General features: G+C 42.9%; 1 protein-coding gene across 3 annotated transcripts; it reads left to right on the plus strand.

Annotated features, from left to right (window-relative positions):
* Window positions 1–26,096, plus strand: PDCD11 (programmed cell death 11). Of its 3 annotated transcripts, none has more exons than XM_064663213.1 (36): window positions 1–143; window positions 1,045–1,153; window positions 1,729–1,860; window positions 2,041–2,208; window positions 3,108–3,269; window positions 3,892–4,015; window positions 4,381–4,562; window positions 5,096–5,203; window positions 5,682–5,888; window positions 6,215–6,339; window positions 6,943–7,003; window positions 7,685–7,831; window positions 7,955–8,206; window positions 9,080–9,223; window positions 9,921–10,121; window positions 10,673–10,843; window positions 11,226–11,442; window positions 13,545–13,697; window positions 14,312–14,427; window positions 14,592–15,112; window positions 15,556–15,618; window positions 16,092–16,200; window positions 16,678–16,767; window positions 17,095–17,197; window positions 17,710–17,887; window positions 18,548–18,604; window positions 19,394–19,516; window positions 20,380–20,502; window positions 20,687–20,882; window positions 21,290–21,412; window positions 21,714–21,857; window positions 22,892–23,142; window positions 23,745–23,913; window positions 24,182–24,335; window positions 24,886–25,051; window positions 25,670–26,096. In XM_064663213.1, the coding sequence occupies exons 2-36, from the start codon at window positions 1,052–1,054 to the stop codon at window positions 25,839–25,841; spliced, it is 5,514 nt and encodes a 1,837-aa protein (XP_064519283.1). In that variant the 5' UTR covers window positions 1–143; window positions 1,045–1,051; the 3' UTR covers window positions 25,842–26,096. The 3 variants fall into 3 exon arrangements, with proteins under 3 accessions (XP_064519283.1, XP_064519282.1, XP_064519284.1); XM_064663212.1 differs by having other exon boundaries at window positions 49–143; window positions 1,042–1,153; XM_064663214.1 differs by having other exon boundaries at window positions 49–143; window positions 1,042–1,153; window positions 14,595–15,112.
* Window positions 26,097–26,311: the final 215 nt, after the last annotated feature.

Below are 26,311 nucleotides of genomic sequence, written 5' to 3' on the forward strand. Positions count from 1 at the left end.
AGGGGCAGTGACGTCACTTCCGCCCGACCTTTGACCTTCGCCCTTCGCGTTACTTCCGGCCGGCGCTCCGCGTGCGCCTCCCGATCCCGGCGCCGATCCTGCTCCTCTCGCCCGGGCTTCCCCACGGGAGCGACCCGGGACAGGTAAGAGTGTCAGCTCTGCCGCTCCAATGGGGCTCTGCTGCCGGCCGTGAGGAGCTGTCTGTGTTGCTTGGCGAGCCCTTAGGTGAAGCATGCCTTGATGAACTTTAGTTTTGTCATGTGTTTTCACGTTTACAGGAGTTTTATATGTCTTACAGACAGCGTAGTGTTTCAGCGCTGATTTCTGTAGAAGTACTGTCGGTTAATAATAATGGTATAAATAATAGCATGAGCATAATAATAATAACAGTATAAGTAATAAATAAGAATAGCTGCAACTATTACTGCTTACTCTTATTTATTATTAGTAATAACGTGTTCATTGTGACCTGATAAATAAGATGTTGTTTACGGATTGAAACAGTAAGGTTAAACATCCATTGTGTACCTCTGCACATATACTTGCAGCTTGCACAGAGGTATCAAATTATATTAACCTTTATGAGTAATATCCAAAAAGTAAAAATGCAGACCAAGTTTAAGTAGTGCTTTGCTCACAGCTTTCTCCTTGATGACTGAAGCTCTTAATTTCAACTTGTCCACTGACTATAATAAATATTGCTTTAGGAAATTTATGGTTAAAGCAGTCTTATGAATACATATTCGGTGCATCTAAATGCCTTAGAAATTAATACTTTAATACTTCAGTTTAGTAGAATTGAACAATAGTAAAAAGTGTTAGGGATGTGCATATTTAGATGGACTACTGTAATACTTCAGTTTAGTCAAATGTTAAATACATTTGGATAAGAGTTGCTGTTTTGTCACTGACTACTAGTGGAGCAGCCATCCAAAAACTTTCTTTGTTTGGGTATAGTGCACTCTTATGTCTCTTCGGTGTTTGTGAGGAACAAGTGTAACAACCGTACATTTCATCTCTGTTTTGCCATTTGTCCCATAGCAGTGCAAGGATGGCGTCTTTGGAAGAAAACTTTCCTCGAGGGGGTATCCAGAAAAAACCTGCAGAGAGAAAAACATCCAAGCCAAAGCTAGAGCAGGACAATTTGTTCGATGTACGTTGTTTGCATGTTCTTGATTAACTTCTCAGAGCTCTTCTGCTGTCAGAATTTGACCTGCAGTCCTTCCTACCTGTTATTTCTACAGTAAACTATAGAAGGCACTCCCAGGAATAGATTGCTGCTGACATTCACCTTTCTCCTGATCTCTTTAAGATCCCTAATGTCTGATGGATGTTGAATGTGATGACAGAGAAATTTCAGTGAAAATTGTTGATCAGGCTTTAGCTTTTGAACTTTCCACAAGCATCTTATCCCAAAGTAGTGTAGCGAGGCTGATGTTACTGGATATAGGCTAAATTTGGTCTTTCTGTTAGTAGAGTGTAGTGCAGATCATTTGTTTCCATTCCCAAGATTCACAGTTTTATAAATAATCAGCCTCAGTCCAAAGAAGATACTTTGTAAGACTTGCATGTAGACAGACATATAGCAGTTAGCAAGGCGGTTCTCTTTTTTCCTCTAGTCCTAGTATTTTCTTCTGATTTTATTCATGGCAGCAGAGTTCTGCCTTAGTGCAAAGTTTATATCTTTATCCGCTTTTATTTTCTCCCTCTCTGCTTATAAACTGCTAGGTTCACCTTGAAGAAAAATCCCAGAAAAGAAAAAGGAGCCAAAAGGATCAAGGAAAGCAGAAAAAGTTCAAGGCAGACAAAACAACCACTGCTAAAGACGATGTTGTGAATATTGGACCACTCACAATTCAGGTTGGTGCATAAGTTTTTGAATTTGTGTGCATCTCTTTTCTGGGCTGCATAAAAATGGCATTTTCTTCCTCCCTAAATCTGTAAAATGTGTCAGTGATTCCGTACAAAACCGTGTTTATCACCCTGTTATCACTGGCTTGCCAAGATGTCCATAGTGTGCCATTCTTTCTGCTTTCCCAGGCGCTGTGTGAGGACATGCTTCTCCTTGGGTGTATAAAGGAGATCACTGACTACGAGCTGGTCATCAGTTTGCCCAATGGTCTTTTGGGATTTGTGCCCATCACGCAGATCAGCGATGCCTACAGCAAACTGCTGAGCCAGCAGGTGGCCCAAGGAGAACTCCCAGAGGTAAGACCTTGGATGGGGCTGTGATCTGTGCCCGGAGCTAAGGAGTGTTAATACCTCAGAACCAACCCTGAGGTCTTGCTCAGGAGTCTAATGTCTGGTCACCAGTCTCACAGCTGACTTGATTTTGATCACCTGCAGCCCTTAGCCTTGGCTAAATAATCCTTGAGCTTTGTAAAAAGCCTGTTGAACATAAAGAGATTTTTTTGTTACCTCTCTGCTGCTGAAGCTAAATACTGATCCCTGGCTGTAGGCAACAATAGGAAGAAGTTAGGGAGTTGATTGGAAAATGATGTGAGGGTGGAAGCATTTCTCAGGGGCCCGGGGAAGAACACGGTTCATGCAGTTTAGTTGTGTGTTGGCACGTACCATGTGCTGCTGCGTGGTGCTAACATAGGCTGACCTTGTTTTGGAACCTGCTTTTCCAGGCTAACTTTGCAATGATCCTGATAATGGCTGATTGCTAGAAAGAAAGAGGATGGAGTAATCTGTTACCCTGTCTCTGGTGTCAGCGGTCCATAAGTTTTCCCAAGGTGTTTTGGATGTGGGATCTGCACTACCCTGTTGATGGTGGTGTTTTTCTCTGCTAAAGAGGGAGATGAGAGTAGGGTCGCTGTAAGCATTGGAGATGTTTCCTCAGCTGCAGTCTCCTGAACTTCAGTGTTCGTTTTTAAGCAAAGCCTGTCAGTCTTGCTGACATAACACAGTGTCATCCCTACCTCTCTATTGAGATCCTGCCGTTTGTGGCATTTCCTGCTTTTTATTGTAGCGTTGACAGAGAAACAGGACTTTCCTAATGGATTTTGTTTTCAAAAGCTACTTCAGTAACAAATTCTGGCCTTCTTATATTATTTGATATTGTAAAATTTGTATGTTTCTCTCTTGATCATCTTGCTGGGCAGGGCTTGAATTCGCTCTCGGACGTGTATTCTCCAGGGACACTGGTCAGGTGCATCGTGACCAGCGTGGAGAAAAGTGATGATGGACGTCGCAGCATCAAATTATCGATTGACCCCAAGAAGGTCAATAAGGGCCTGAATGCCTTAGCCCTAGCAACAGGCATGGTATGTTTTCTGGGTCTGTCACAGCCCCTCTAGGCTCTTGCACAGTTTGTGGAGAACATTTTAGTTTTTGATTGCATGGGGTCAGAGCAGCATGTGGAGCTGCTCCCACCGTGGAAGAGACCTGGAGGGGAGAGGGTGGTATTGGTTCTTGTCTTCAGGTTGTCACTCATGAAATCCATTCACCTGATTCTGTTTCAGTATGGACAAGTTATTTAATTATTTCTTCCTGAGTGGGCTTCTTTGTTATTTTTGTGGAGAGTAATATACAGTGTGCCTTGCAGAGGTGCTTGGTTGTTTAGGTTTTGTGTTTGTACCTGTATGACTGTAGGCATGTGCCTGCAATTAGAGCACCTGCTATTTTTGAGCATCACAGGTTTTTTCCTACTGGTTTGTGATCTCCATACATGCACAGTTGGATAAGGGTAGAGTTGAGATCTCACTGCCAGATGAGCTGTGTAGTAAGAAGGAATGTAGTGTTCTTTCTGTGGCTCTGGAAAACTTAGTTCTCTGTCCATATAAAACAAGTGGGTACTTGGATGGGGAATCTCTTACCAGATGTGCATTCTTTGAAGACTCAGCTGTTTTGTCATGTTACTGAGTTGCAGTGCTTCCCTCCCAACAGCTGCTCTCTGGCTCTGTATCTAGTGTGGAAGACCATGGCTACCTCATAGATATTGGAGTCAGTGGGACTCATGCTTTCCTGCCTCATGAGAAAGCCAAAAATTACATCAAAGCACTCAAGAGAGGTAAGAAGTGCAGGAGGATCTGTTGGGGTTAAAATGGAGGTGGATAATGACAGGGATTGAAGTTTGTTACATCTATAGTGTTCGTGCACCTTGGTGGGATTGGGTCAAAGTGGAGTCTTTGCAGGTTGCTGAAAACAGCAGTTTTGTGACTGGTCTGCAACAAGCCTTTGTGTTTCAGTCTGGGTTCTGACAGATGACATTACTGTTCCAAGCCCATCCATCCCTGCTGGAAGTAAACTTCACTTAGATTGAGAGGAGTTACAACCTCTTAAAATAGAGGGAACTCTGAAAAAGCATTGGAAAGAGTGGAAAGGAATCCCTGAGTGTTCCTGGTGGAGGTTTTATGCTGTGACTTGTCTTTGTAGGGCCTGACTTGAAAATAGGCCAGAACCTGACCTGTGTCATCGTGGAAGTGAAGAACGAGGGCAGAGTGGTCCGTTTGTCCATTGATCGGTCAGAGGTTGCTGCATCCCTTGCCACAGAGAAACAGAACTGGGCACTCTCTAACTTACTACCAGGGCTAGTGGTGAAAGCTCGAGTGCAGAAGGTAAGTTCTGGTTTGGGTTTCTTTTGTTGAATGTGTTTCTTTTGAGCCTTGTTGAAGGCAGGAGACAGGTGAAACAGAGACAGAAGTTCATGGTGTGGAACATTTCTGTTTGGGCTCTTAACATTAGCAGACATTATTATCTGCTAGACACTCCCTCCACCACATTCACCTGAGGCCTGATCTCTGTTCTGGTTGTGAGGCCGTAAGTATAAACGCTTCAGCCTGAAGTTGGTGATGAAGTTTGAAGCAGAACAGGATCCTTTTTGTGCTTCTGTGGCCTTTTCCTAGGTAAAGTATTCAACAGGGTAGCAGTAGTCTTCAGGGTACACACAACATTATCAAAAAATTAAAGGATTGTTTTTGCAACACAGTGTACAAAGCAGAATTTTTAGCAGTTTTCCTGTCTCTTATGATGTGCTTGTTGATTAACACTGACAGTGCTTTTTCTTGAACTGTGTGAACTGCTCTCTGTTTGTGCTGCATGAAAACTTGAGTGCAAATTTTTTTTGACACCTTTTCCTTCCCCTTCCTAGATGACCCCGTTTGGAATGAAACTGACATTTCTGTCTTACTTCACTGGCATTGTGGATTTCATGCACATGGACCCGGAGAAATCCATGAACTATTCTCCAGATCAAGTGGTAAGGAGGGTGGAGGATGGCTGGAGTTGGTATGTTGCTTACACCGTCTCTTACCTTCTCCAACGTTTCTGTGGAATTATCTCTGAAATCTTACTACTGATAGCTCTCTTTCCCACCTTTTACTTGAATTACTATCATGGCTGCTTTAGAGCTGTGAAGAGCAAAGCCATCCCTGGGTTACTGGAAGACTTATTTAGAAAGCCTGAAAGACTTGCAAGGGATAGAAACACAACTTGTGTGGTCATGTTCCCCTCCCTGCATTAATATCAGACTAGTCTGTAAACAACAGACAAGAGCAAAAAATCCCTGCTCAGTAAAGTTGTTAGAGCTGAAGTGATGACCTAGTTTAATACTGGAAAATACTTGTATGTGGACAAAGAGTTCAGGTACCAAGCAGAATGTCTATAAGCATGAGTGATGTGCCTCTCTCCTGTTTTGCTTACAAACCTGTGTGTAATGAACACACCATCTTCTCCAGGTGAAGGCTTGCATCCTGTCTGTGCACCCTGGCTCCAAGGCGGTGCGGCTCACGCTGCGTCCGGCCTTCCTCCACCCCGGGGGATCCCCCAACCAGCTCTCCAGTGACCGTGTGGGGGCCGTGGTGGAGGAGTCCACAGTGAAAGCTTTCTATAAGCAGTTTGGTGCCCTCTTTGAGCTCGATGATGGCACTCTTGCGTTTGCACGGGTAAGTACCAGGCTGGTGGGGTAAGGCCTCCATATCTATCCAAGCCTTCTGGGAAAGCAGGCTAGTAGGAGGTTTTATTTTCTACCTGTGTGCTCTTTGGGAGGCATTACAAACAAATTAAGATATCATGGAAGATATTTGTCAAATCATACATCCCCCGTTGTTTGAATTTTAATGTATGAGGACTGTCGTGGAAGAGCTGGTAAAATCTGCTGCACAAAGAGAATGTTAGAGGAACAAATTTGTCAAATGTTGCCACTTCAACCTAAAATCTATGTCGGTGCTTCCACTGTCCAAACACTAACTTGTAATTTCTTTGTTTCTAGTTGAAGCATCTTTCAAAGAACAGAAAATCATTTAAACCTGGGGCATTTAAGGAAGGATGCAAACACAAATGTCGGATCATTGACTACAGCCTGATGGATGAGATGTGTCTTGTATCTCTGAAGCAGTAGGTATCAAGGACTGTTACAGAAAATTGGTTGAAGGGTGTGGCTGAGAGTGGAAAATATTACATTGCTTTGCTGGAGTGGAACTTGCCATTTGGGGGTTTTGACTTGTATCTCTGTGTCACATTAGGTTGTATAGGCATCTTGCATGTCTTCGCCATACTCTTTGGAATTGAGACACCATCTATATAGTTGGTGAGCTGAGGCACAGGGAGGCTAAATTGCTTCTGCCAAGATCAAGTCAGAAGACTATGGCTGAACAGGAAATTGAATCTTGATCTTTCAGCTCATTTGGCTCCTCATTCTCAGTATTTCCATCTGTGTGGCTTTAAGCAAAGCAGATGATGGGTTCCCCTTTCATGGGGAGACCTGTGTGACTGTCACCTGGAATAGAGCTGGGTAAACCTCCCTGAACTTTTATGTCCAGAGAGCTATTTTGGGAGATAGGTCAGTTGGAGTAAAACACAGAACTTTGGAGTTGTAGAGCACTGGGTAGTGTGCTGAATAATGGATATTTGGGACAAGTCAAAGAGGGGGCTGTCTTGTCTTATCCTTGCTTTGTTTCAAGTTGACTGATGGGTCTTCTCTTTGTGTCTCTTTCCTAGTCAGGTTATTGAAGCACGGTTTCTGCAATACCAAGATATCCACACAGGTGATGTGCTTGAGGTGAGTTTCTGAAGGACTTATGCAGTACTGTGTGGCCATTAGGCTGAGGACAACGATGTAGCTAATGAGTATTTCTTCTGTCTAATATGTATGTGCAACTTACAGTGCAGACTAGTGAGATGAAAATGAGAAAAACCTTTCCTTGCAGGACTTAATTAATGGAATGCAGTACTTTCCCCCAGTTTGTTCAGGGTTTTGTTCATGATATGGCCAAGGCAATCAAATTTTAGCCATGGTCAGTCTTCTATTTATGGTCTTTTTAGAAAGGCTTGGGTGAAAGAAACCAAACCTCACCTTGCACTCCAAGTAAAAGTTGGTTTATGAACCATCACAATCAGCTGACGGGCAGAAAGTTAGTCAGTTATGATCATTCTTGTGTCTGAGTCATGGCTGTGTTGGATATGTCTATGGAAACAGTTCTAGTTTTCCAGAGTCATTAGGGCTTTTGCAGAAGTAGCTTATGTTTAAGGAGAAGAGGCTGTACAACAACCAGAGTATATAAAAGTTAATGGGTCAGATTGGTTGGGTGAAGTGTAAGTTGGTCTAAGATTATCGGTTTTTTGAATGTGATTAGATTTGGTGACAATAGGTACCGTAGTGTCTTGGCTGTTGCTACCTACCTGTGCAGAGTCTGTTTTTCATGCTGAATTTGCTGATTGTTTCCTCTGTTTTGGGCTCTAGGGCAAAGTGCTTTCTCTGAAACCCATTGGGATGCAGGTGAAAGTAGCTGATGGGATTAGAGGACTTGTGCCATCCCTCCATCTCGCTGATGTGATCCTGAAGCAGCCTGAGAAGAAGTACAACATAGGAGATGAAGTCAAGTGTCGGGTGAGAGCTGCCAGACAGGATCTTCAGCTGCTTTGCACTCTTCTGTTCTGAGTATTTAGCAGCTGGATTGATCAGGAAAGGGCCGACATGCTTTTTGAACCTTTTTGTACTCCATTCTTGCAGGTGCTAGAGTGCAATCCTGCAGGAAAGAAGCTGATCCTTACTCTAAAGAAAAGTCTCATCCAGTCAAAGCTTCCAGTCCTCACAAATTATGAAGATGCAAAACCAGGTGTGATCACACATGGCTTTGTGGTGTGTGCAAGGGAATTTGGCTGCATTGTGAAGTTCTATAATGATGTCAAAGGTCTGGTACCCAAGAATGAGCTGAGCTCAGAACCCATATCTTGTCCAGATAAAGTCTTCTATGAAGGCCAGGTAATTAATGTTCCTATGCTGTGCTGTGTGTTTGAATGCAAAATGGAAATCTGCAGTTGACTCCAATGTGGGTTTTTCCCTGAGGAACCAGCTACACCAAGAGATGTTTATGTCCTTTCACTTAACTACTTAATCGTGCTCCATTTAAGCAGATTAGGCTGTAAAAAGGGCAGCTTGTCTTTGAGTATGTCATAGGCTTGCCTTTTTTTCTGGGCCCTCTCTGTTCTGATATGTGGGAGGCAGCATGGTATGTGATGCAGGGACTACACGTGGTTGAGTTACTTAGATCTCAGTAGAAGTTTCAGGGTTCTAGGCTGCAGTTGCTTCTAAGGAAGTTAGAACTCTTAACTACAGAATCATAAGAATGATGTTTTCTGCCTCTGCATTATTGTGGTTTTCCCGTTGGTTTCAAATCCCAGGCACTTTGGGAACCCTGTTCACCGAGTTCTGGTCTTTGTTGTGGACAAGCTTATAGCGATCTCAGCCATCTTCATAATTTTTTTCTGGTGCTTTTGTTTGTCTTTAGTCCTGCTGTTTCTTGGCTGGCTAAGGAGGAAGGCAATTTTCTAGTCAGGTTTTCTGACTGCAGATCCAGAGGTCTGAATTTTATTCTCAACTCTGCAACAGAGCTGCTACATACTTTTGCAAGTCATTTGATTATGTACTTCCATTTTCTATCTGTGTGATTAGAAGGACTTCAGTCTCTGGTTGAACCTGTTAAGTTGTAGTCAGTGACCTGCTATCCTCAGGTGTGAGAGAGAAGTGTGTGTATGTGTATGTATTTTCCTGTCTCATTCTGTAGGTGGTAGCACACTGAGGAGGAGAGTAACCTCAATTAAACTTCTCTTTTATCTTTTTTTTTTTTTGCTGCAGGTTGTTAAAGTAATGGTCTTAAAATGTGAGCCCCAGCAGGAAAGACTCTTGTTGTCCTTCAGGTTATCAAGCAAGTCTGGCCCTGAGGACAAAAGGGAATGTACTTCAAAGGAAAAACAGGAAGTGAAATATCAAATAGGAGAGGTATTGAATTCAATGACTGATTGCTTTTTTACCTTTTCCTACTCATTTTCCATATGACTTGGCATCACTGTGAACAACTTTACTTCAAGGAAAGCTGATGGTGGTCAGGAAATAGCATTAAATGTACATTTCTTATTGTGTGGTTGGCCTCCTGGATCAAAAAGAACATCTCTGGTTTCAGAGGTCAGGATAAAGGAGTCCCAGGATAGTCCTTCTAGATGTACCATTTAGTGCTCCTACTCCTAGGTGGAGTCCTGTTTTTTTCCTGGATGCTGCTGATGTTCTCACTCCAAAAGCAGCTGCTTTTGCTCCCTCGAAAAAGACAACATCAGAGAAATGTTTTGAAACACTTTCTTGTTGTCTTTGCTATGAACACTTTCCAACTCCCCGCAGATACTGTTAATACAGGAACAGGACAGTTCTAGATTACATTATTCCTTTCACCCTTCAAATAAAAGTCACAACCAAGAGAATGTTTCTAACTCTTTATTTTTCTGGGAGCTGAGAATTAGTTTTTATTTTACTATCAGTGCTGTCATGCTTTTTAGGCTCAGCCCTGTTGATGTGAGAATTTCTCATATATACCTGGGAGGCAATGTCAGAACCCCTGCAGCACAGCATTTGGTACTCTGTGCTTCAAAAGAGATAACTTCAAAAACACTTGGAATTTTATATTGCTGTATTATTCTCTTTTCAGATAGTTGATGTGAAAGTCTTGAAGAAGAAAGATAATGGGTTAGAAGTTTCTATCTTAGAAGATGAAGGCAATGTGGTTGCCTGGATCCCCACGCAGCACCTCTCTGACTTTGTTGCTACCTCCAAGCTCCTGTGGCACTGTCTTCAAGAGGGAGATGTCCTGCCCAGGGTTATGTGTCTAAGTGCCAAGGGAGAGCACATTGTATCCTTTGCCACCTGAACCAGTCAAAGTGGGGGGAGGGAGATATCTGCCAGGAATCCAGAATATCTGCAACAAACAGAAGATACACTAGTTAGTGTGTTGAAATAGAAGTGCCTGTCAAGCTAGTGATATGTCAAAGAGTCATTATAACTTGTGCTAAAAGTGAGGCTCATCTGCTAGAATCCCTTCAGAACCAGGACTTGGTTGTGAATTGGCTGATTTTCCCAGCCAGCTTCTGGGCTGTTAATCTTATCACAACCTTAGCAAAGGTTGCTGTTCTTATACCCAAAATCAGAATTGAAAAGTTAGGAAGTTGATATTTCTGGTATATGGAGCATGTGTCTTCAGTGGTGAGCAACTTTAAAGACATCAGTTGCTAAATTTTTGTGTGGAGAGATCAAGATAGAAATTGGAATTGCCACACTTACAGCTCCTGTATTCTGTAGGTTGCAACAAGTGCTCTAGCCCAATGGTTAGCAGCACCAAGAGGTTTGCTTGGCATCATGCTCCTTTCATTCATCTTTTCTGATTTTTCTTAATTGGTTGTTCAGATCTTGAGCAGAAAGTCTGCAGTGATTTCTGCTGTACAGGAGGAGCAAGTTGTGAGAAGCTTCTCTGAAATCCAGCCTGGCATGCTGTTGACTGGTTATGTGAGGAATGTGATGCCCTTTGGGGTGTTTGTGGAGTTCCCTTTTGGTGTGACAGGACTGGCACCCAAAGTGGTAAGCGATACCTTCACTGCAGTAAGCAGCATGTGTGTGAATGAGGCTGCTTGAAACATGCTTTTAGCAAGGAAAGGAACAATTGGGTTGCAGACCCTGCATTTGCACAGCTTCCTTCCTGTAGGGTAAAAGGTTTTAGGTTTGCATTTTAATTCACTTCCAAAGTGAAACAAAGGGCTTTATTCAAGTGAGCTTAACCTTCAACAAGGACTTCACATGGTTTCAGTAATTAATTTTAATTGATGGGGCTTTGTTAGTTTGTGTTAATTTCTCTTATGCATTTTCACGAAATTTTAGCTCAAACCCTTCTGAATAGCACTGTGGGTGGTTGATAGGTAGCAGCTGTGCTCAGTAACCTTTGTCCCTTGTTTTCTTTGCACAGAGCATGAGTGACAAGTTTGTGACAGACACCAAGGACCACTTTGTGGTGGGACAGACTGTGATTGCGAAGGTGATGAGCATTGATGAGGAGAAGCGGCGAGTGCTCCTCAACCTGAAGGTGTCAGAGTGCAGCTCGGGTGATTCTGCTGCAGAGAGCTTTGCCCTCCTGAATCAATATTTCAAGGAGCTGAAAGAAATCAGGGACTTGTTGAAAAGAGGTAAAAGATTGCACATGTTCTGCTAAAGGGGATCATGTCAAAAAAAGGGGCTCTAAAGGAACAAGAAGGGAAAACCATTTTCTTTTAAGTAAAAGAAAGGTCAGTTCAAGCAAAGACTTCACTTCTCAGAGTAGTTTATTAGAAAAAGGATGTGTATGCAATGTCTGCCATTAACAAGGGGCTTTTTGGAAGTACAGCTGAAACAAACCAAAGAAGCTGCTCTTTTCTCTGAAGTTTGCTAGGTCTCTTGCATTGATTTTGGGTTGAAGCTTAGATAATTAAAATAAGGGGATAGATATGCTGTGAGGTCCATATACCAAAAGAGGAAGGGAGATAGAATGGTACAAAAGGATGGTTTCCATGAAGGGCATGGAGCTGGTAATAAGGAAGGCCAGGATAAGATTGGATGTTCTGTGAACCGGAACCTTTCTCCAGCCTTGTGTATTTTGAAACTGGCAATGGTTAATTTTTAGTACTCTCTGCTCTTGTATTTTAAGAGCCTTAACCTGCAGACCTGATTTTTTTGGTTATCTGCCGGATGTTGAACTCTAAAGAGCTTATGGATATTGAGCAAGGTGTGAAACTTATCTAATGTGCCAGTAGAGGTGGAAGCGTATGGTTTTGTTGTGGTTTTGGTTTTGGTTTTTTAAGTGGGAGAGTGACTCATGGAAATCTAGGAGTTTATTTCTATGTGCCTGAGTGCATTGCTGCAAAGCACCAGTGAAGCAAAACAGGCTGCTCAGTGCCCAAACGTGAATTTCCCCCAATGCCTGAAAAGGGAGTGATTATAAGCATTATGGGAGGCTCTCATTGCGTACAAACTCATGTTTTAGAAACAGGCACTTGAGACCTACCCCTGGTAATTACTTAGTTTAGAAAAAACAGTACTGGTGCCTGGATAGGAGGGTGATAGATATATAAGAATGAGCGTGGACATCATATCAGTTTTCTGTACTGAAAAATGATGGAAGAACCCAAGTCAGTGCATCAGTGTAACTAGCTATGACATTAGAAAGGCTGGGCAAGTTATCTGTCTGATGGTAGTGATTTTTTTCCCCTGGTGCTTTCTGAAGAATAGTACATCTATATAAAGTGAAGGATGCTTTTGGAGGGCTAAAATAATAAAGGAGAAGGCTTTGTTTTAAGAAGGATTTCCTTCCTTGCATATTACACACAGCAAGCAGCAGGTGCTCTTACTGTGTTTAGGCAAATAGGACTAGCTTTGTCCATAAAAATGAGGAGGAATCATTGACAACTAATGATGTATTATTTGTATGCTGTTAACTCATACCCGATGAGAACTAACGATTCTACCTTATTCTAATGGTGCTTTTTTAACAGTGACAGTGAAGGACATTTTACCGCAGTCAGGAACTGTTCCTGCTTATGTCATAGAAATGTGCATTTGTGCATGGTGTGATCCTCAAGTTGTTTTTTATTGTTGATATTTGGGCGTGGGATGCCTGATTTGCACAGAGGAAGTTTTCAACTGCCCTGAGCCTTCGCCTGGATCTGCTTAACTAGAAAGTCCAAGGCACTCAAGTGCTTGTGATAACCCAAACCCAGCACTCACATGAGCATGAGTTTGTTCAGATAGATTTGCCTACTTGTATTACAGGTCCTCCAGCAAAGGTTTTCTCACATGCTGTTTTTCTAGTGTTATGTACACTGGATGTATTGCAGTTGATTTTAGCAAATTCTGACTTTGCCTTTTTAGATTCTTCTTATATCCGGTATTTTTTAATGTTTTGTTACCTATAATTGTGAAGTGGCAGGTCTGTTTTGTGGTTTTAGTATTAATCTACTTTGCTTTCACCTTTTTCTATATGCAATGCTCTGTGCCAGTGTTTCTATAAGACTGGAAATATTCTCTCCAAAGTTATCAGATCCTTATTGTCAAAAAAGTGTTTCTACTTTGATTAACTCTTAGAATTGACTTTGTATTTCTACAGATTCAGGAGCCTAAACTTTGTTTTCCCTTATAAAGGTGGATATAGATGCTTGTTCATGCACCACTGAGTAAATGTGGAGGATTGTCTTTGTTTTGCAAAGAAACAGTGTAGGTAAAACTGACTTCCCGCTTTTTTCTTCCCTTAATTTAGGGGAGCCCAGCATGGCCCAAGGCCTTTGTGAGTTGGTGCCTGGGAAGGAGCTGCAGCTGGTCGTGCAGGATGTGAGGGAGGATGGCTCAGCACTGTTCAGTGGCAGCTGTGTCACAGGATTGACTGTAACCGCCACTCGCTACCATGTGGGAGGTGAGGGTCTTTCCTTACCTTGTGTTGGTTTTCAGACTTGTACTTAAAAACTTCTGTCCTGAAATGAATTCTGCTGATGGGGAACTAACATGGGAGGAGTCTGATCAGAGTATGGATGGCCTTGAAGAGTAGTTTAGTTTCTTAATGTCTTGCCAACCCATTTGTGTGATTCAGAAAACTTAATATAAACCTACCTGTGCCTCTGTTAACCCCACCTCATATTTTGGGCATCTTGTAAGGTCTAGTTTGTGCCCTGAGATCCTTAGTTGAACCATACTGTATATAGACAAAGTATTAATACAAGCTCCAGCTTTCATGGTTTTTTAAGAATTGTATCTTCATAAAATCAATTTAGCTTTTCCATGAAAGCATCAGACTTTTTTCCAAATAAAAAGCTCCGTTTTTTTTTCTCATTGCCATTAATGTTGGAAGAATCTTTTCTTTTCTTAAAGAGACTCATTATACATTTGGTACTAAGTTGACTTTGTAACTCAGGTAATTAAGCAGTTTTTGGTCTCCAGGAAATTAAACCCTTCCTGTTTGTCATGTGCTGCTTTCTCAGTTGCTCAGAATTCTCTGTCACCAGGATATAAGCTCTTTATTCTCATTTATAGATAAAAACATTGTCCCTGGTAAGAAAATGAAGGCGTTGATTCTTCATGTGGATGCCCCCACATCCGAGGTGTATGTTTCTCTTCGGGAAGAACTGTTAAAGCAAAGACCCAAGCGAGTATGTGTTCAGTTTTTGGATCTGTGTGTTTCTGTTTGCCTGGCAAACTCTACGTGAATAATAAATGTCAAGGGGGGGCTGTTTCCTCTTTTAGAACTCTGAGAGAGAGGGTGGAGGGAATCAAAATCTCAGCAGGAGAAGTGACTATCTCCATTTCTGTCTAGCAGCTCAGAGAGAACTCCCAGCACTCTGCTGTTGTGCAGCACATTGCAGAACAGTTTGCCCTGGTGTCTCTGTTGGAAACAGGCCAGCTGGCAGCTGTGCCCATCCCGTCTCACTTCAACGACACCTTCCGCTTTGACTCAGAAAAACTGAAGGTGGGACAAACAATCTCTGCAACCTTAAGAGCGGTGAAAGAGAATGACCACGGGGTCTTGTTAGCAGTGCAAGGCCCAGCAAAGAAGAATTTTTTTGCGAGGGTCCGGAATGAATCTGAGACAGTATTAGAAGAGATGCTTCCTGCTGTGAAACACTCGCTTTCCCCAGGGGATATTGTTACTGGGACCATTAAATCTGTCAAACCAACCCATGTTACAGTTGCTATTGATGACAAGCTGACAGGTTCAATCCATGCATCCCGGATTCTGGATGAAGTGCCCATAGGCTCCTTTCCAACATTTACTCTGAAAGCTGGACAGAAGGTGACTGCTCGAGTCATTGGAGTTAGAGATGTGAATACTCACAGGTGGGAAAACATGTATATGATATCGCTTCTGGGGGAATGCAGGGGGTGAAACAGTTACTCAATTCAAATCATTTAGGCAGTTCCCTCAGTCAGCAGATGCTGGTACAGCTGCCTTTGCTGGAATAGTTGAGGCTTGAGGAAATCTGCTATTACATTTCATCCCAGATCCAGGTTTCAGTGAATTATCTTTCTACTTGTGTTGCTGTATTTATCTTGAGTATAGATTGCAAGGAAAAAAGATGTCTAAATTCGAGCTAAATTTGCCTGAGTATTTTGGTTACTTAAATTGCCATTGAAATAATACTAGGAAGAACTGGAACTGGAAGGCTCTGGTAGTTTTAGAGGACTTGCACCTGGGTTTTCTTGCCAGTGCAGAGGGATTAAATGTGAGTGACTGGGACCTGGGGAGAGCATGAGAAACTGATCCTTTTCCTCTTCTTTAGGTACCTGCCCATCACCCATCCACACTTCACTCAATCCATTCCAGAGCTCAGCATTCGACCAAGGTAAGTGTTGGCTTCTTTGTGTCTGCAGATGCTTCACAGACTTTGTATCTTTGAAGGTTCCCTCCTTTGTGCCTCCCATTTGTGAAGGAGCCGGCTATGAGCAGGGACTTTCACATGTATGCAAGTGAGGCAAGGCCTCTTACTCTCTCTTTCACATTAAGTTGGGTCTGGGAGTTGTGTTCTCCTAGCATGTGTGCTCTTGTAGTGCATGATTTCCTTTGAATGTCCTTTTGGCTTCAGGTTCTGACAATCTGGACTTTGTCATGTCTAGTCATCTCAGAACGATTCCCTCTTCTGGCCAGGGAAGAATTAATTCCTTGCAGAAAGATGCAGCTGGGAGGGGATGGGGATGAATGTCACAAAGACATTGTCTTGGTACTGGTTCACCATAATTTCCCAGGCTTCTAACTTCCATTTTCATCATTAGGACCAAAGCCGTGTCACTGATGTCCTCTCTCTTTTTTTGCAAACAGTGAAAAAGAAGGGGAAGTCACAGCAATGCTGAACCTTAAAGAAGACAATGCCTGCAAGAAACTTGGACTCTACAGTGTGGGACAAACAGTCACCTGTTTTGTAAAAAAGGTGAGATCAGAGTCTTCTTAGGAAATGTGCTGGGGGAGGCAGCAAGTCTGGGTGTCCTCAGGGGCTTTAGCTAAACAGTGATGCTATTATTAACTACGAGAGTGGCCCATACCAAGTGCAGTGTCTTACAGGGAAAGTAAGAGAAAGAAGTCAAACTGTTCTGTACTTGATGGAATCAAGCTGACTCATCCTCTTCAACACGCCTGTTTGTTGCCAGCAGTTGCTTCCCACCTTGCACTTGAGCAAAATGGCCTTTGAGTCTGCCACAAACTGCACTCACTGCTGATGCTGTGTGCACTTGCCTGTAAACCACAGCAGTGTTATGCTTGTAAGAGTAGACTCCAAATCACCATTTTTGCTGAGTGAAAAAGCCAAGGCTGGACTAATTCCTTTTAACCTTAAAAATTTCTGCCAGGAAAGGGTTTTTTTCCCCCAAGGTATCATGCTGTCTTTTCTGGTTATTTCGTATCTTCTTAGTATAACATCCTCAAAAATTGGCTGGAGGTAGAAGTTGCCCCTGACATTCGAGGAAGAGTTCCTCATCTGCTGCTGTCTATGAACACCAAGGTAAGAGGCTGTAGCTACACATATTTTTTTTTTTAATTGTGCTCATGGCCACAAGTAATGACTGCAAACACTTATGACATCCATGTGAACTCGTAACCCAGTGCTCTGCCCTTTAGACATTGCTGCCTCTCACTGACAAGTGAGTACTGTGGCTGTAGCTTGTTTGGCTCAGGGTAGCAGAGCCATTGGAGCAATGCTGAGCTATCAGTCAAATGTGCACATCAAAGATGTGTATAGAAAGTGTAAAAGTTCATAGAAGAAACACCTGTCAAGAGTTGTACAAAGCTCATTTCCTGGAAATAAGTGGAAATATGTCTTTTCTTTCAGGTCTTAAAACATCCAGAAAAGAGCTTTAAAATTGGCCAGGCAATATCAGCTACAGTGACTGGAACAGATGTCACAGAAACAAACCTCTGCTTGTCACTCACAGGTATTGTGGAGCATTAATAGCAAGACCCCACCACATACAATCCTTTACTCAGAGGTGGGTTATCAGGTGAAGATGTTACACTCCAGAGCCAAGCTGTACCTTCTTATAGAACAGAACTAACTCCTGGGGCCCTGACCTAAATGTAACAGCATGTAAGACAAGAGAGGGCAGACCTTTAGACTGAAGAATCACTTTCCTACTGTCTCAGACTGAAACCCTTCTCTGAGCCCTTGTAAACATATTCCCTTCTGCTCTCAGACATGAGATGGTATATTTGTCAACATTTGACAGTTATTCTGGATCTTGGAATTGTTCAACTAGGATTGGCCTAGTTTTGACTATCAAGGCAAATGTTGCTGTGAACTGAGAGATTTCATAGACTGCACCTTGCCAAAAGCTGGTGGCTTTGATATGTAACTAAGACAACTAAAATTAGCTTCACTGACATATGACTCCCGCTGCTTCATATTTTCAAGTGTTATGAAGCCCTCTCCCTCCTTCACTTTTCCCAGGAATTCAGTCACTGGAGCAGGGCACTGTCACTGTAGGCATGGTAACAAAGGTGACTCCACATGTCGGTTTGACCATTGCACTGCCAGGTGGGAAGACTGGCAAAGTCAGCATCTTTCACCTGAATGATACTTACACAGAGAATCCTCTGGGTAACTTCAAAGTTGGCAAGATCGTCAGGTCAGTAAATCTCTTCCTTGTTCCCTCAGGCTTTAAAGCTTAGAAGTATCCACCTTTGGTGAGAGGCTTTCCACTGCCACAAGATGATGCCAGACTGTAAGGTCCAGTCTGTGGCTAAGAAGAAATGCTGACTTACCTTATGTATGTTTGGGTGAAAGTCTTGTACTTTCCATTTGCGAAGAAGCCCCTTTTCAGCTCCCTTCTCGGGCTCTCTTTTTGAGAGTAGCTACTCTCTTAGCTAAGGTGCTGATGGGACTGAGGGAAGCCAGGTATCCCAGCTCTGCTTTGAATTGCTTGTTTGGCAGTTCAGTTGTCTTTACATTTGTAATGCACAAGTAATTGCATTTCCCTGCTTCGCAGACTTTTTGGGAATGCTGGAGAGTGCAACAGGCCAAGTGATTCAGATGTAACAATCTTTAACTCTTTTGTATTAGCAATAGAGCCTGAGTAAAGTAAGTACATGTGTTTCAAAAAGCCCTTTGGCTGTTTTTATGAACTGTTGTGTCATGTGGGTTTACATTAGACAGCAAGTGCTCAAAGGAACAGAATGCTTTGTTTCCTCTAGAGCTGCATTCTGCTAGTGAAAATATCTATTTCCTACCTGTGGCTTTTTTTAATGGGTTAAAAAGCTTTGTTTTCTCCCCTTACTCTCCCATGCAGGTGTTACATCCTCTCCAACGAAAACGGCAAAATCCAGTTATCTCTCCGGCAATCCCGGTATGTGTCATCCCTCTAGTCTGTTGGTCTCCTACTGGGGAAGAAAAGGATAGTGAAATACAGTAACCATTGGTTTGGGCACATCAGTGTAAAGTGTTAAAAGGACAAGGACTACTTTTTTTTTTTAAGGGATGGTACTTGTTCCTACTTCAGAACAACTTTCCTGTATCAGCAAACATGGAAGTGTCTGACACTTAATGTAGAGCTGCTCAGCTGGGTTCAGATTTAATTTCTGTTTATTGTAGTTCCTAGGCCTGACTTATCTTGTTTGTTTGTTTATTTAGGAAGAAAGGGAAAGTTCTGCCATTGAATTTGCAATACAAACATGTTATGCTTCAATGTTCAGCTGCATTTTAACCATTTTGATTACATAGCAGACTTTAGCCCTAAATATCTCTTAAAACCGAGCCTCTTGCTTTGTCTTCCTTGTTGAACAAAAATATGTAAACCATGTGGAATGAAGTATCTTAGAAATAAGTGGGGCAAAAAACAAGCAAATGATGTGCAGAATTTCAGACAGCATTTTACTCTCCTCATTTTCTTAGAGGAAGCCAGGCTGATCTGTTTGGCTTTGTTTGCAGCAGCTTGTATATTCCCTACTGCTATGTATATCTTGACAGAGATGCTGGTAGTCCATTAGTACATTTGAATAAACTGAAGGGTGTCTCTGATCCAGAATGTTTTCCAGAGAGTGCTAGCTGTTGTTAATACTGATCTTTTTTTTGACATCTAGAGCAGTGTGGATTATTCAGGAAAGTGCTGTAGCTTCTAACCTCTCTTTTCTTTCAGGCTGAATCCAAAGATCTACACCAAAGTGGAAGATGTTGAAATAACATGTATTAAGGATGTTAAAAAAGGCCAGCTAGTGAGAGGCTATGTCAAATCAATCACTCCATCAGGTGTATTCTTTGGGTGAGTAGCCTAATGTGGTGGGTTCACCTTGGCTGAATGCCAGGTGCCCACCCAGCCACTCTGTCCTTCCCCTTCTCAGCCAGACAGGAGAGAGAGTAAGGTGGGAAAAGAAAACAACACAAATTGTGGGTTGCGATAAGGCAGTTTATGTTTATGCAAAAAAGACAGCAAAAGCAGTGTGCACAAAGCAGGAGCCAGCAGTTAATCTCTACTTCTCATGAGCAGTGGTGGTTGGCCACTTCTCTGAGGAGCAGGGCTCCAGCACATGTAAGGGTTGTCAGCAGGCATCCATCAGAGACAATGAGTGCCTCCGGTCCTGCTCCTTGCCTCAGCTTTTATATCTGGGTTGACGTCATATGGTCTGGAATATCCCCGTGGTCAGTGTGGGTCAGCTGGCCTACTTGTGTCCCCTCCCAGGATCTCTCCCTCGATTGAAGAAGGAATGTTAGAGTGCTGTGCTCAGCAGTAGCCAAAATGTGGGTGTGTTATCAACACCCCTCTAGCTACCAATGCAGAGCACAGCACTGTGAGGGCTACTGTGGGGAAATAAATTCTGGCTCAGCCAGACCCACCACACGTAAGAATATTATTCTGGCAGGTGATGTGTTTTGGAGAACTTACTTAGAATGTACAATTGTGGAATCTTGTTTGGGTGTGGTCTCTGGCATAATGTGATGTCGCAAAATTAATTTCCTCCTGGAAGTCAAGATGTCATTGATACTTTCTTGAGGCTATGAAATTAAAGTAGGGAAAGTTTGTGTGACACTATACAGAACTAGTGATGCCACAAATATAATCACTGCACCTTATTTCTCCCCCTTCCCCCATGGAATATTTACTTTTGGTTTTCTTCCTCTTCTCAGCTTGTCCACTTCTCTTCTGGGCCGAATCCTGTTCCAGAATGTTTCCCCTTACTTTGTACAGAAACACTCCTTATATGAAAAATACCTGCCTGAAGGAAAGCTGCTCACTGCTAAAGTGCTTGGGTAGGTCCAGTGTTCTTTAAAAGGGACCATGAATTAAGAGAAAGGAGACAATGGAGGAGGAGAGGATCTAAAAAGGGAGGATAAAAGACAAGAAGGTTTGAAAGAATTTCAGATACTTGCAGTCATTGTAAGTGCTCTGATTTTTTTCTTCTTTTGTCCTGCTACTCCTGCCAATGAACCACAGTGTAAATGGAAAAGAAAAACATATTGAGCTTTCTCTCCTGCCTGAGGACACTGGGATGCCAAGTGTCTTGCCTGAATCCCTAGGCCTACCACAATATGGTGCAGAGGAGGAGAAAAGAGAGGCACATAGTAAGAAAAAAAGTGAAGAGCCTAAGTCGAAGACAAAAAGGAGAAGAGGAAACTCTGAAAGTGGGCAGGTATGAATGTGATTGCACAGCTCATGCTAAAGGATTTCTTTGACTCAAATACTGAAGGGACTAGGAAGATCCACTGGGATGAGGCTGAGGAATTATACAGACTTGTAAAAAAAATTAAATTGCATTGGAGATTAGCAAAGGTCAGATACTGTTCTTTTTGGGGGGAGCTGAGATAGCAGCCCACTTGTGTTGCCTGGGTGGCATGTCCTTTTGGTCTTGACACCCTGATGTAGGTGAGTGCGGGTTTAATAATCTGCTGTCTCTGTTATGTGAGAGGATAGTGGAAGATGTTCTGCTGGAGCATTGCCCTCTCTCTGCTGTCAGGCTCTTTACTTAGTGATAAGAATTGCCTTTAAGATCATCGCAGTTTTTGCTCTCCACCATCCATTCATTTCCCCTTCTTGCAGGAGGCGAAGCCAAAAAAAAGGAAGATCTGCCCAGCAGATGAAAATGACAGTGGAATTGAGGTATATTACCGTGAGGAGGATGAGGATGACCAGGAGGAAGAGGCAGCTAAAAAGAAATCTGAGGTGAGAAGTTTGTAGGAGCCTGAAATGACTTTCTAGCCCTATTGAGATGTCACTTCTGCATTGGATGACAATAAGTATCATTGCTGCAGATAGAAGTGATACAGTCTGAAAATGGCTTGAGATGGATTGAGTTTAAATTACAGCAAAGGTGACCACAGAGTTAATGATTTTGCTAGTAGGCTGCTTGCAAATGTAAGAAGTCAATAGTACTGGCCAGAGAGATGCCACAAGCAAGGAGCAGTTGTCTGATCTTAGTGTAAAAACTTAAAATTCATGGCATCTTCTGTCTTCCTACAAACAGATAAGGAAACCTGGTGAAGCTCCCAGGCTGCAGGTTTCCATGGGCTTCACCTGGGATGAGGACATGAATGCAGTGGATATACCTCTGGTGAATCAGAAGGAAGAAAGCTCAGAGAGCGAGGAGGAGGAGGATCCGCAGTCCAAGGTACTGTATTCTAGTGTTGTCTGCATAGGAGACACCAAACAGTGGCTGCAATGTGATGTTTTGGTGTTTGCATGTCTGTCTGCCCCATAGCAAAGCCTTCTAACCCAAGGGAACATCTCTGACAGCTGACACAGAACTTGTTTAACTACTCCGAACACTGGAGTTAGTAGCAGATATCTCTGAAGCACAGGAGAAAAGACACTACTTCAGCATGGCTGCATGAAAAATAGGGCTTCTCACATTGACATTTTAAAGAAATGAGTATTTAAAGTCTAACAATGTTTTCATGAAAGTGAAATTTTTTTGTATTTGATGTCAGCTCTGTTTTTTACTTTCTGGAGTGTTGTAAATTTACAGGAAAACCTGGAGGTGAAAGACTTCTCAAATTACAGTCCTCTTATTTAGAAAAACACCAAAAAAATCTTTTATGCTCTAACCTCTAGAAGAGTTTTCCAGTGTGAGCAATTCAGCAAAAACAGAAACCAGCTCATGGACTCCTTTCATGTTTGATCTTCAGGATTTCTCCCATCCTTCAAAACTCACCTCTGTGAAGGCCATACGTGGCCAATGCTTTGTTGCCCAAGGTAACAAGGCAGAGAACCATGGCATTGTCAGTTCCCAATTCAGATCTGAGTCACCCTAGTGATCCAGCACCATGCCCCAATCTTGCACAATTTCTTCCCATGTATCCTGGATTTTTATGGAGTGAAGGATAGTGGTGAGTATTGGCCTGGATGGTAAAGATGGAAGAATGAAAGGGAAGTGTGAATCCTGCAGCTGGGGGTGCCAAACTAGCAAAGTATTTGGTCCCTCAATGTATTTCTTTAAAAGAAAAGGCATTTAATTTACTGCTGCTCTTTCTTGAGATGTGAACAGTGTATGGAGGGGTGGGGTGTGTGTACCGTTTTCCTCTTATCTTAAGCAATTGGCTTCATCTCTTCCTGAGGAAACTTCCTATCCTTGGACATAGTGAGGCCTGCCTATTCCCACATGAAGTGCCTGCACTTCCTTATCCTTCTGTTTTGCTCTTTCAGTTAAAGAAAAAAACAAAGAAGGAGAAGGAACTAGAGAAGCAGAAGAAGGAGAAGGAGCTTTGCAAAGTAGAGGCAGCTCTGATGGACCCCACTCGACAGCCCCAGTCAGCAGATGACTTTGACCGCCTGGTGCTGAGCAGTCCCAACAGTTCCATCCTCTGGCTGCAGTACATGGCTTTCCACCTCCAGGCTACAGAGATTGAGAAGGCCAGAGCTGTAGCAGAGAGAGCACTTAAAACAATCTCTTTCAGGTAATAATGGGGCTTGTGATGGGGTAGTTGTGAAAGAACACTGGTAGTATCAGTATGTGGAGTGGCAGAGTCTGTTTCAGTGAGCTCAGAAGGATTAAATGGTAGCAATTGTCAGCTGGTCCTTTGAAGGTCTGGCCTGAGTCACCATAGTTGGCCTACAGCTGACCTGCTGCAGCTCACAAGCACAGTAGCTCCCAAAGGTGGTACTGGGTGCACAGACATTCTTCTGAGCAGTCAGAACGGTTTGGAAGAGCATAATGCTTTCAGTGATGTTGTCCTTAAATCAAAACATGAAACAAACTGTGAAACTCTTGTCGCTTTTGCCATAGGGCTGCACCTTAAATCATCTCTACTGCATGATTAAGTATATTGTGCTTTCTTGAATCATCCTTGTGGTTTTTAATTACAAACAACAGTGATCAAAAATTGTAGTGTGAAACAACTGCTGTGCTCTATTCCAAAAGTGGTGTTTCAGGGAGCAGTATGTCCTCTTTCTTTGTCCTGGAGGCAGGCTACAAGTCAGTGAGTGTATGCAGGGTGGTTTGCAAAACCTGTTGAAGACTGGCAAAAGGCTAAATATTCTTGTTCATATCTGCTCTAAGGGAAGAACAGGAGAAGCTGAATGTCTGGGTAGCTCTGCTGAACTTGGAGAACATGTATGGTACTGAGGAGACACTGATGAAGGTCTTTGAGAGAGCTGTCCAATACAATGAACCTCTGAAAGTCTTCCAGCATCTGTGTGACATCTATGCCAATTCTGAGAAGTACAAGGTAAGGTAGTGCAGACAGGTCCCAGGCACTTATCCCATTCAGTCACGCCAGTAAACTTTGAATGCTGGCTGTGTAAGCTTCCAGCTGGCAGATGTTAGACCTGTCCTGTTCCTAACTGGAATTAATAGTTATGATTGACAGCGGACAAGGATGTATTGATGCTTTTCTGTCATAAGTGTTTGGAGATACCTGGCCTAAGAATAAGAGTTTTAAAGCTACAAGTCTTAGTTATGAATCTGTGTGATCTAACCCAACTCTGCCCTTCCAGCAAGCAGAAGAATTGTACCACACAATGCTGAAGCGTTTTCGTCAGGAGAAATCCGTGTGGCTGAAATACACCTCGTTCCTCTTGAAGCAAGGCCAGACTGAGGCTACACACAGACTTTTGGAGCGTGCTCTCAAGGCTTTGCCCACAAAAGAACGTAAGCACTGTGCCCCATCCTTAATGTGGATCTTAATGGTGACAGGTCTCCAGGAGATGGGCCGCTCTCTGATATCTTTGCCTGTGACACCATTTGTAATAAGTGAAAAGTGCAACCAGTTGATGCTGAACATGCTGCCCTTGTCTCTCAGGAGGGGAAATATCAAGCTGGATGTCAATGCTAAATCCACCTGTAATAGAATTTGCTGTGATACACAAAAGCAAAGCACTCAGAGCAAAGGCAACTTTGAGCTTTACGGCCGTTCACTTGGTCTAGTCCTAGGTTTGTGGGGCTGCCTGTAGATGCTGCATGATACGTTTTGAATGTAAGAACAAACCTCTCCTGCAGAGAGCTGAAATGGGAAGTGAACTGTGACCCTTCTCTCTCCCACTTTGATCCCACCTTAGTCCAGGACCACTTTACAACAGAGCCTTTTGTCTCTGGGTGGAGGTGGTTCTGTCTCTATGCTTGCCTCTGTGTCATTATCACTTGTGTTTGTTCATATGGAGAGAGCTGCTGTGATACCCTAAGATATCATTACTTGTTCCAGATGTGGATGTCATTTCAAGGTTTGCACAGCTGGAGTTCCGTTTTGAGGACACAGAGCATGCCAAGGCCCTCTTTGAGAGCACCCTCAGTAGCTATCCCAAGCGGACAGACATTTGGTCCATCTACATGGACATCATGATCAAACATGGCAGCCAGAAGGAAGTACGGTGAGTTGTGGTGCACCAGGCTGGGAAGGGGCAGAACACAGTGTCTGGAGGGACACTCAAAAAGAGCAGAGGTGCCCTGCAGTATGAGGTTGTACAGGGCTTCCCAGAGCAGAGCAAAAAAGAATTTTTATCACCTAGACAAAGTCTTTGCTGGGACTGAGGAGACTCCAAAGAGTTCCATAAGACAGAGGGAGTCTGATTGGCCTGCATGACAGAAACTAGAGGCCTTGCACTGAGGTTGATCAGTCCCTCTGGAGGATTGCCTTATATCTGAAGGGTGAGATCAAGCCCTTTTATATCTTGTAGCTTTTTTTTTCTGTTTTCTGAGAGTTGATGAAAGGAAGTAATTTTCCACATCTACTTAATGAATGCAGGGTCCAATACAGTGAATGGATCTTTGCTTAAGTTGACCAGCAGCCTTAGAGTTCTGAAAACAAATAGAAAGCTTCTACTTAGAGATTTTGGCCAATTGTCAGGAATTTCTTTCTTCAAGCACAAGCACTTCACAGCAGATTGTGTATTTCCCCTGACTTTCTGCTTGTTGTTAAGACAGGGTACAGGGCTTGTGTTGAGTGCTGCCACTGACACAGTGATCTGAATCACTTTGGTTTCTTGCAGGGACATCTTTGAGAGAGTCATACACCTGAGCTTGGCACCAAAGAAGATGAAATTCTTCTTCAAACGCTACCTGGATTATGAAAAGAAATTTGGTACAGAAGAAAGTGTCCTGGCTGTTAAAAGAGCAGCACTTGAGTATGTGGAGACCAAGAGTTCCCTTACTGACACCTAAATATGGTGCAAGTAAAAGCAGAGAGACTTGACTCTCCATGCAGTGTGGGAACTGAGAGTGTGGAGTTCTGCTGTGACTGTCCATGGACAGTGAATTTCTGGAGAGTGTTGGTCTATGACCAAACCAGCCTGGAAAGAACAAACAATGAAATGACATGATTTGGTAAAGGTTTGCAGCTTTGTCCAGATGTTACAAATAATCCTACTCTGTTGATGACACATTTTTAAATACAGACTGTTTTATATTCAAAAGACATATCAGCCATACCTGTTCTACTTTCTGGGGGAGATAGTGCAGTTATGGTGCACTGATTTTAAGTACAACGTCTTATAAATTGATTTCTCTCACTGTCAAGATAGCAGAGAAGATTCTTGCCTTTTGGATGAATTAACACTTCAAAAGATCTATGTCAGGTGCCTTTGTGCTCCTAGGAATTGTCAGAGCAGCACAGGATTGTGGCGTAGTTGAAG

This window comes from Pseudopipra pipra, chromosome 8 (genome assembly GCF_036250125.1).
Source record: "Pseudopipra pipra isolate bDixPip1 chromosome 8, bDixPip1.hap1, whole genome shotgun sequence".
NCBI classification, from domain to species: Eukaryota; Metazoa; Chordata; class Aves; order Passeriformes; family Pipridae; genus Pseudopipra; species Pseudopipra pipra.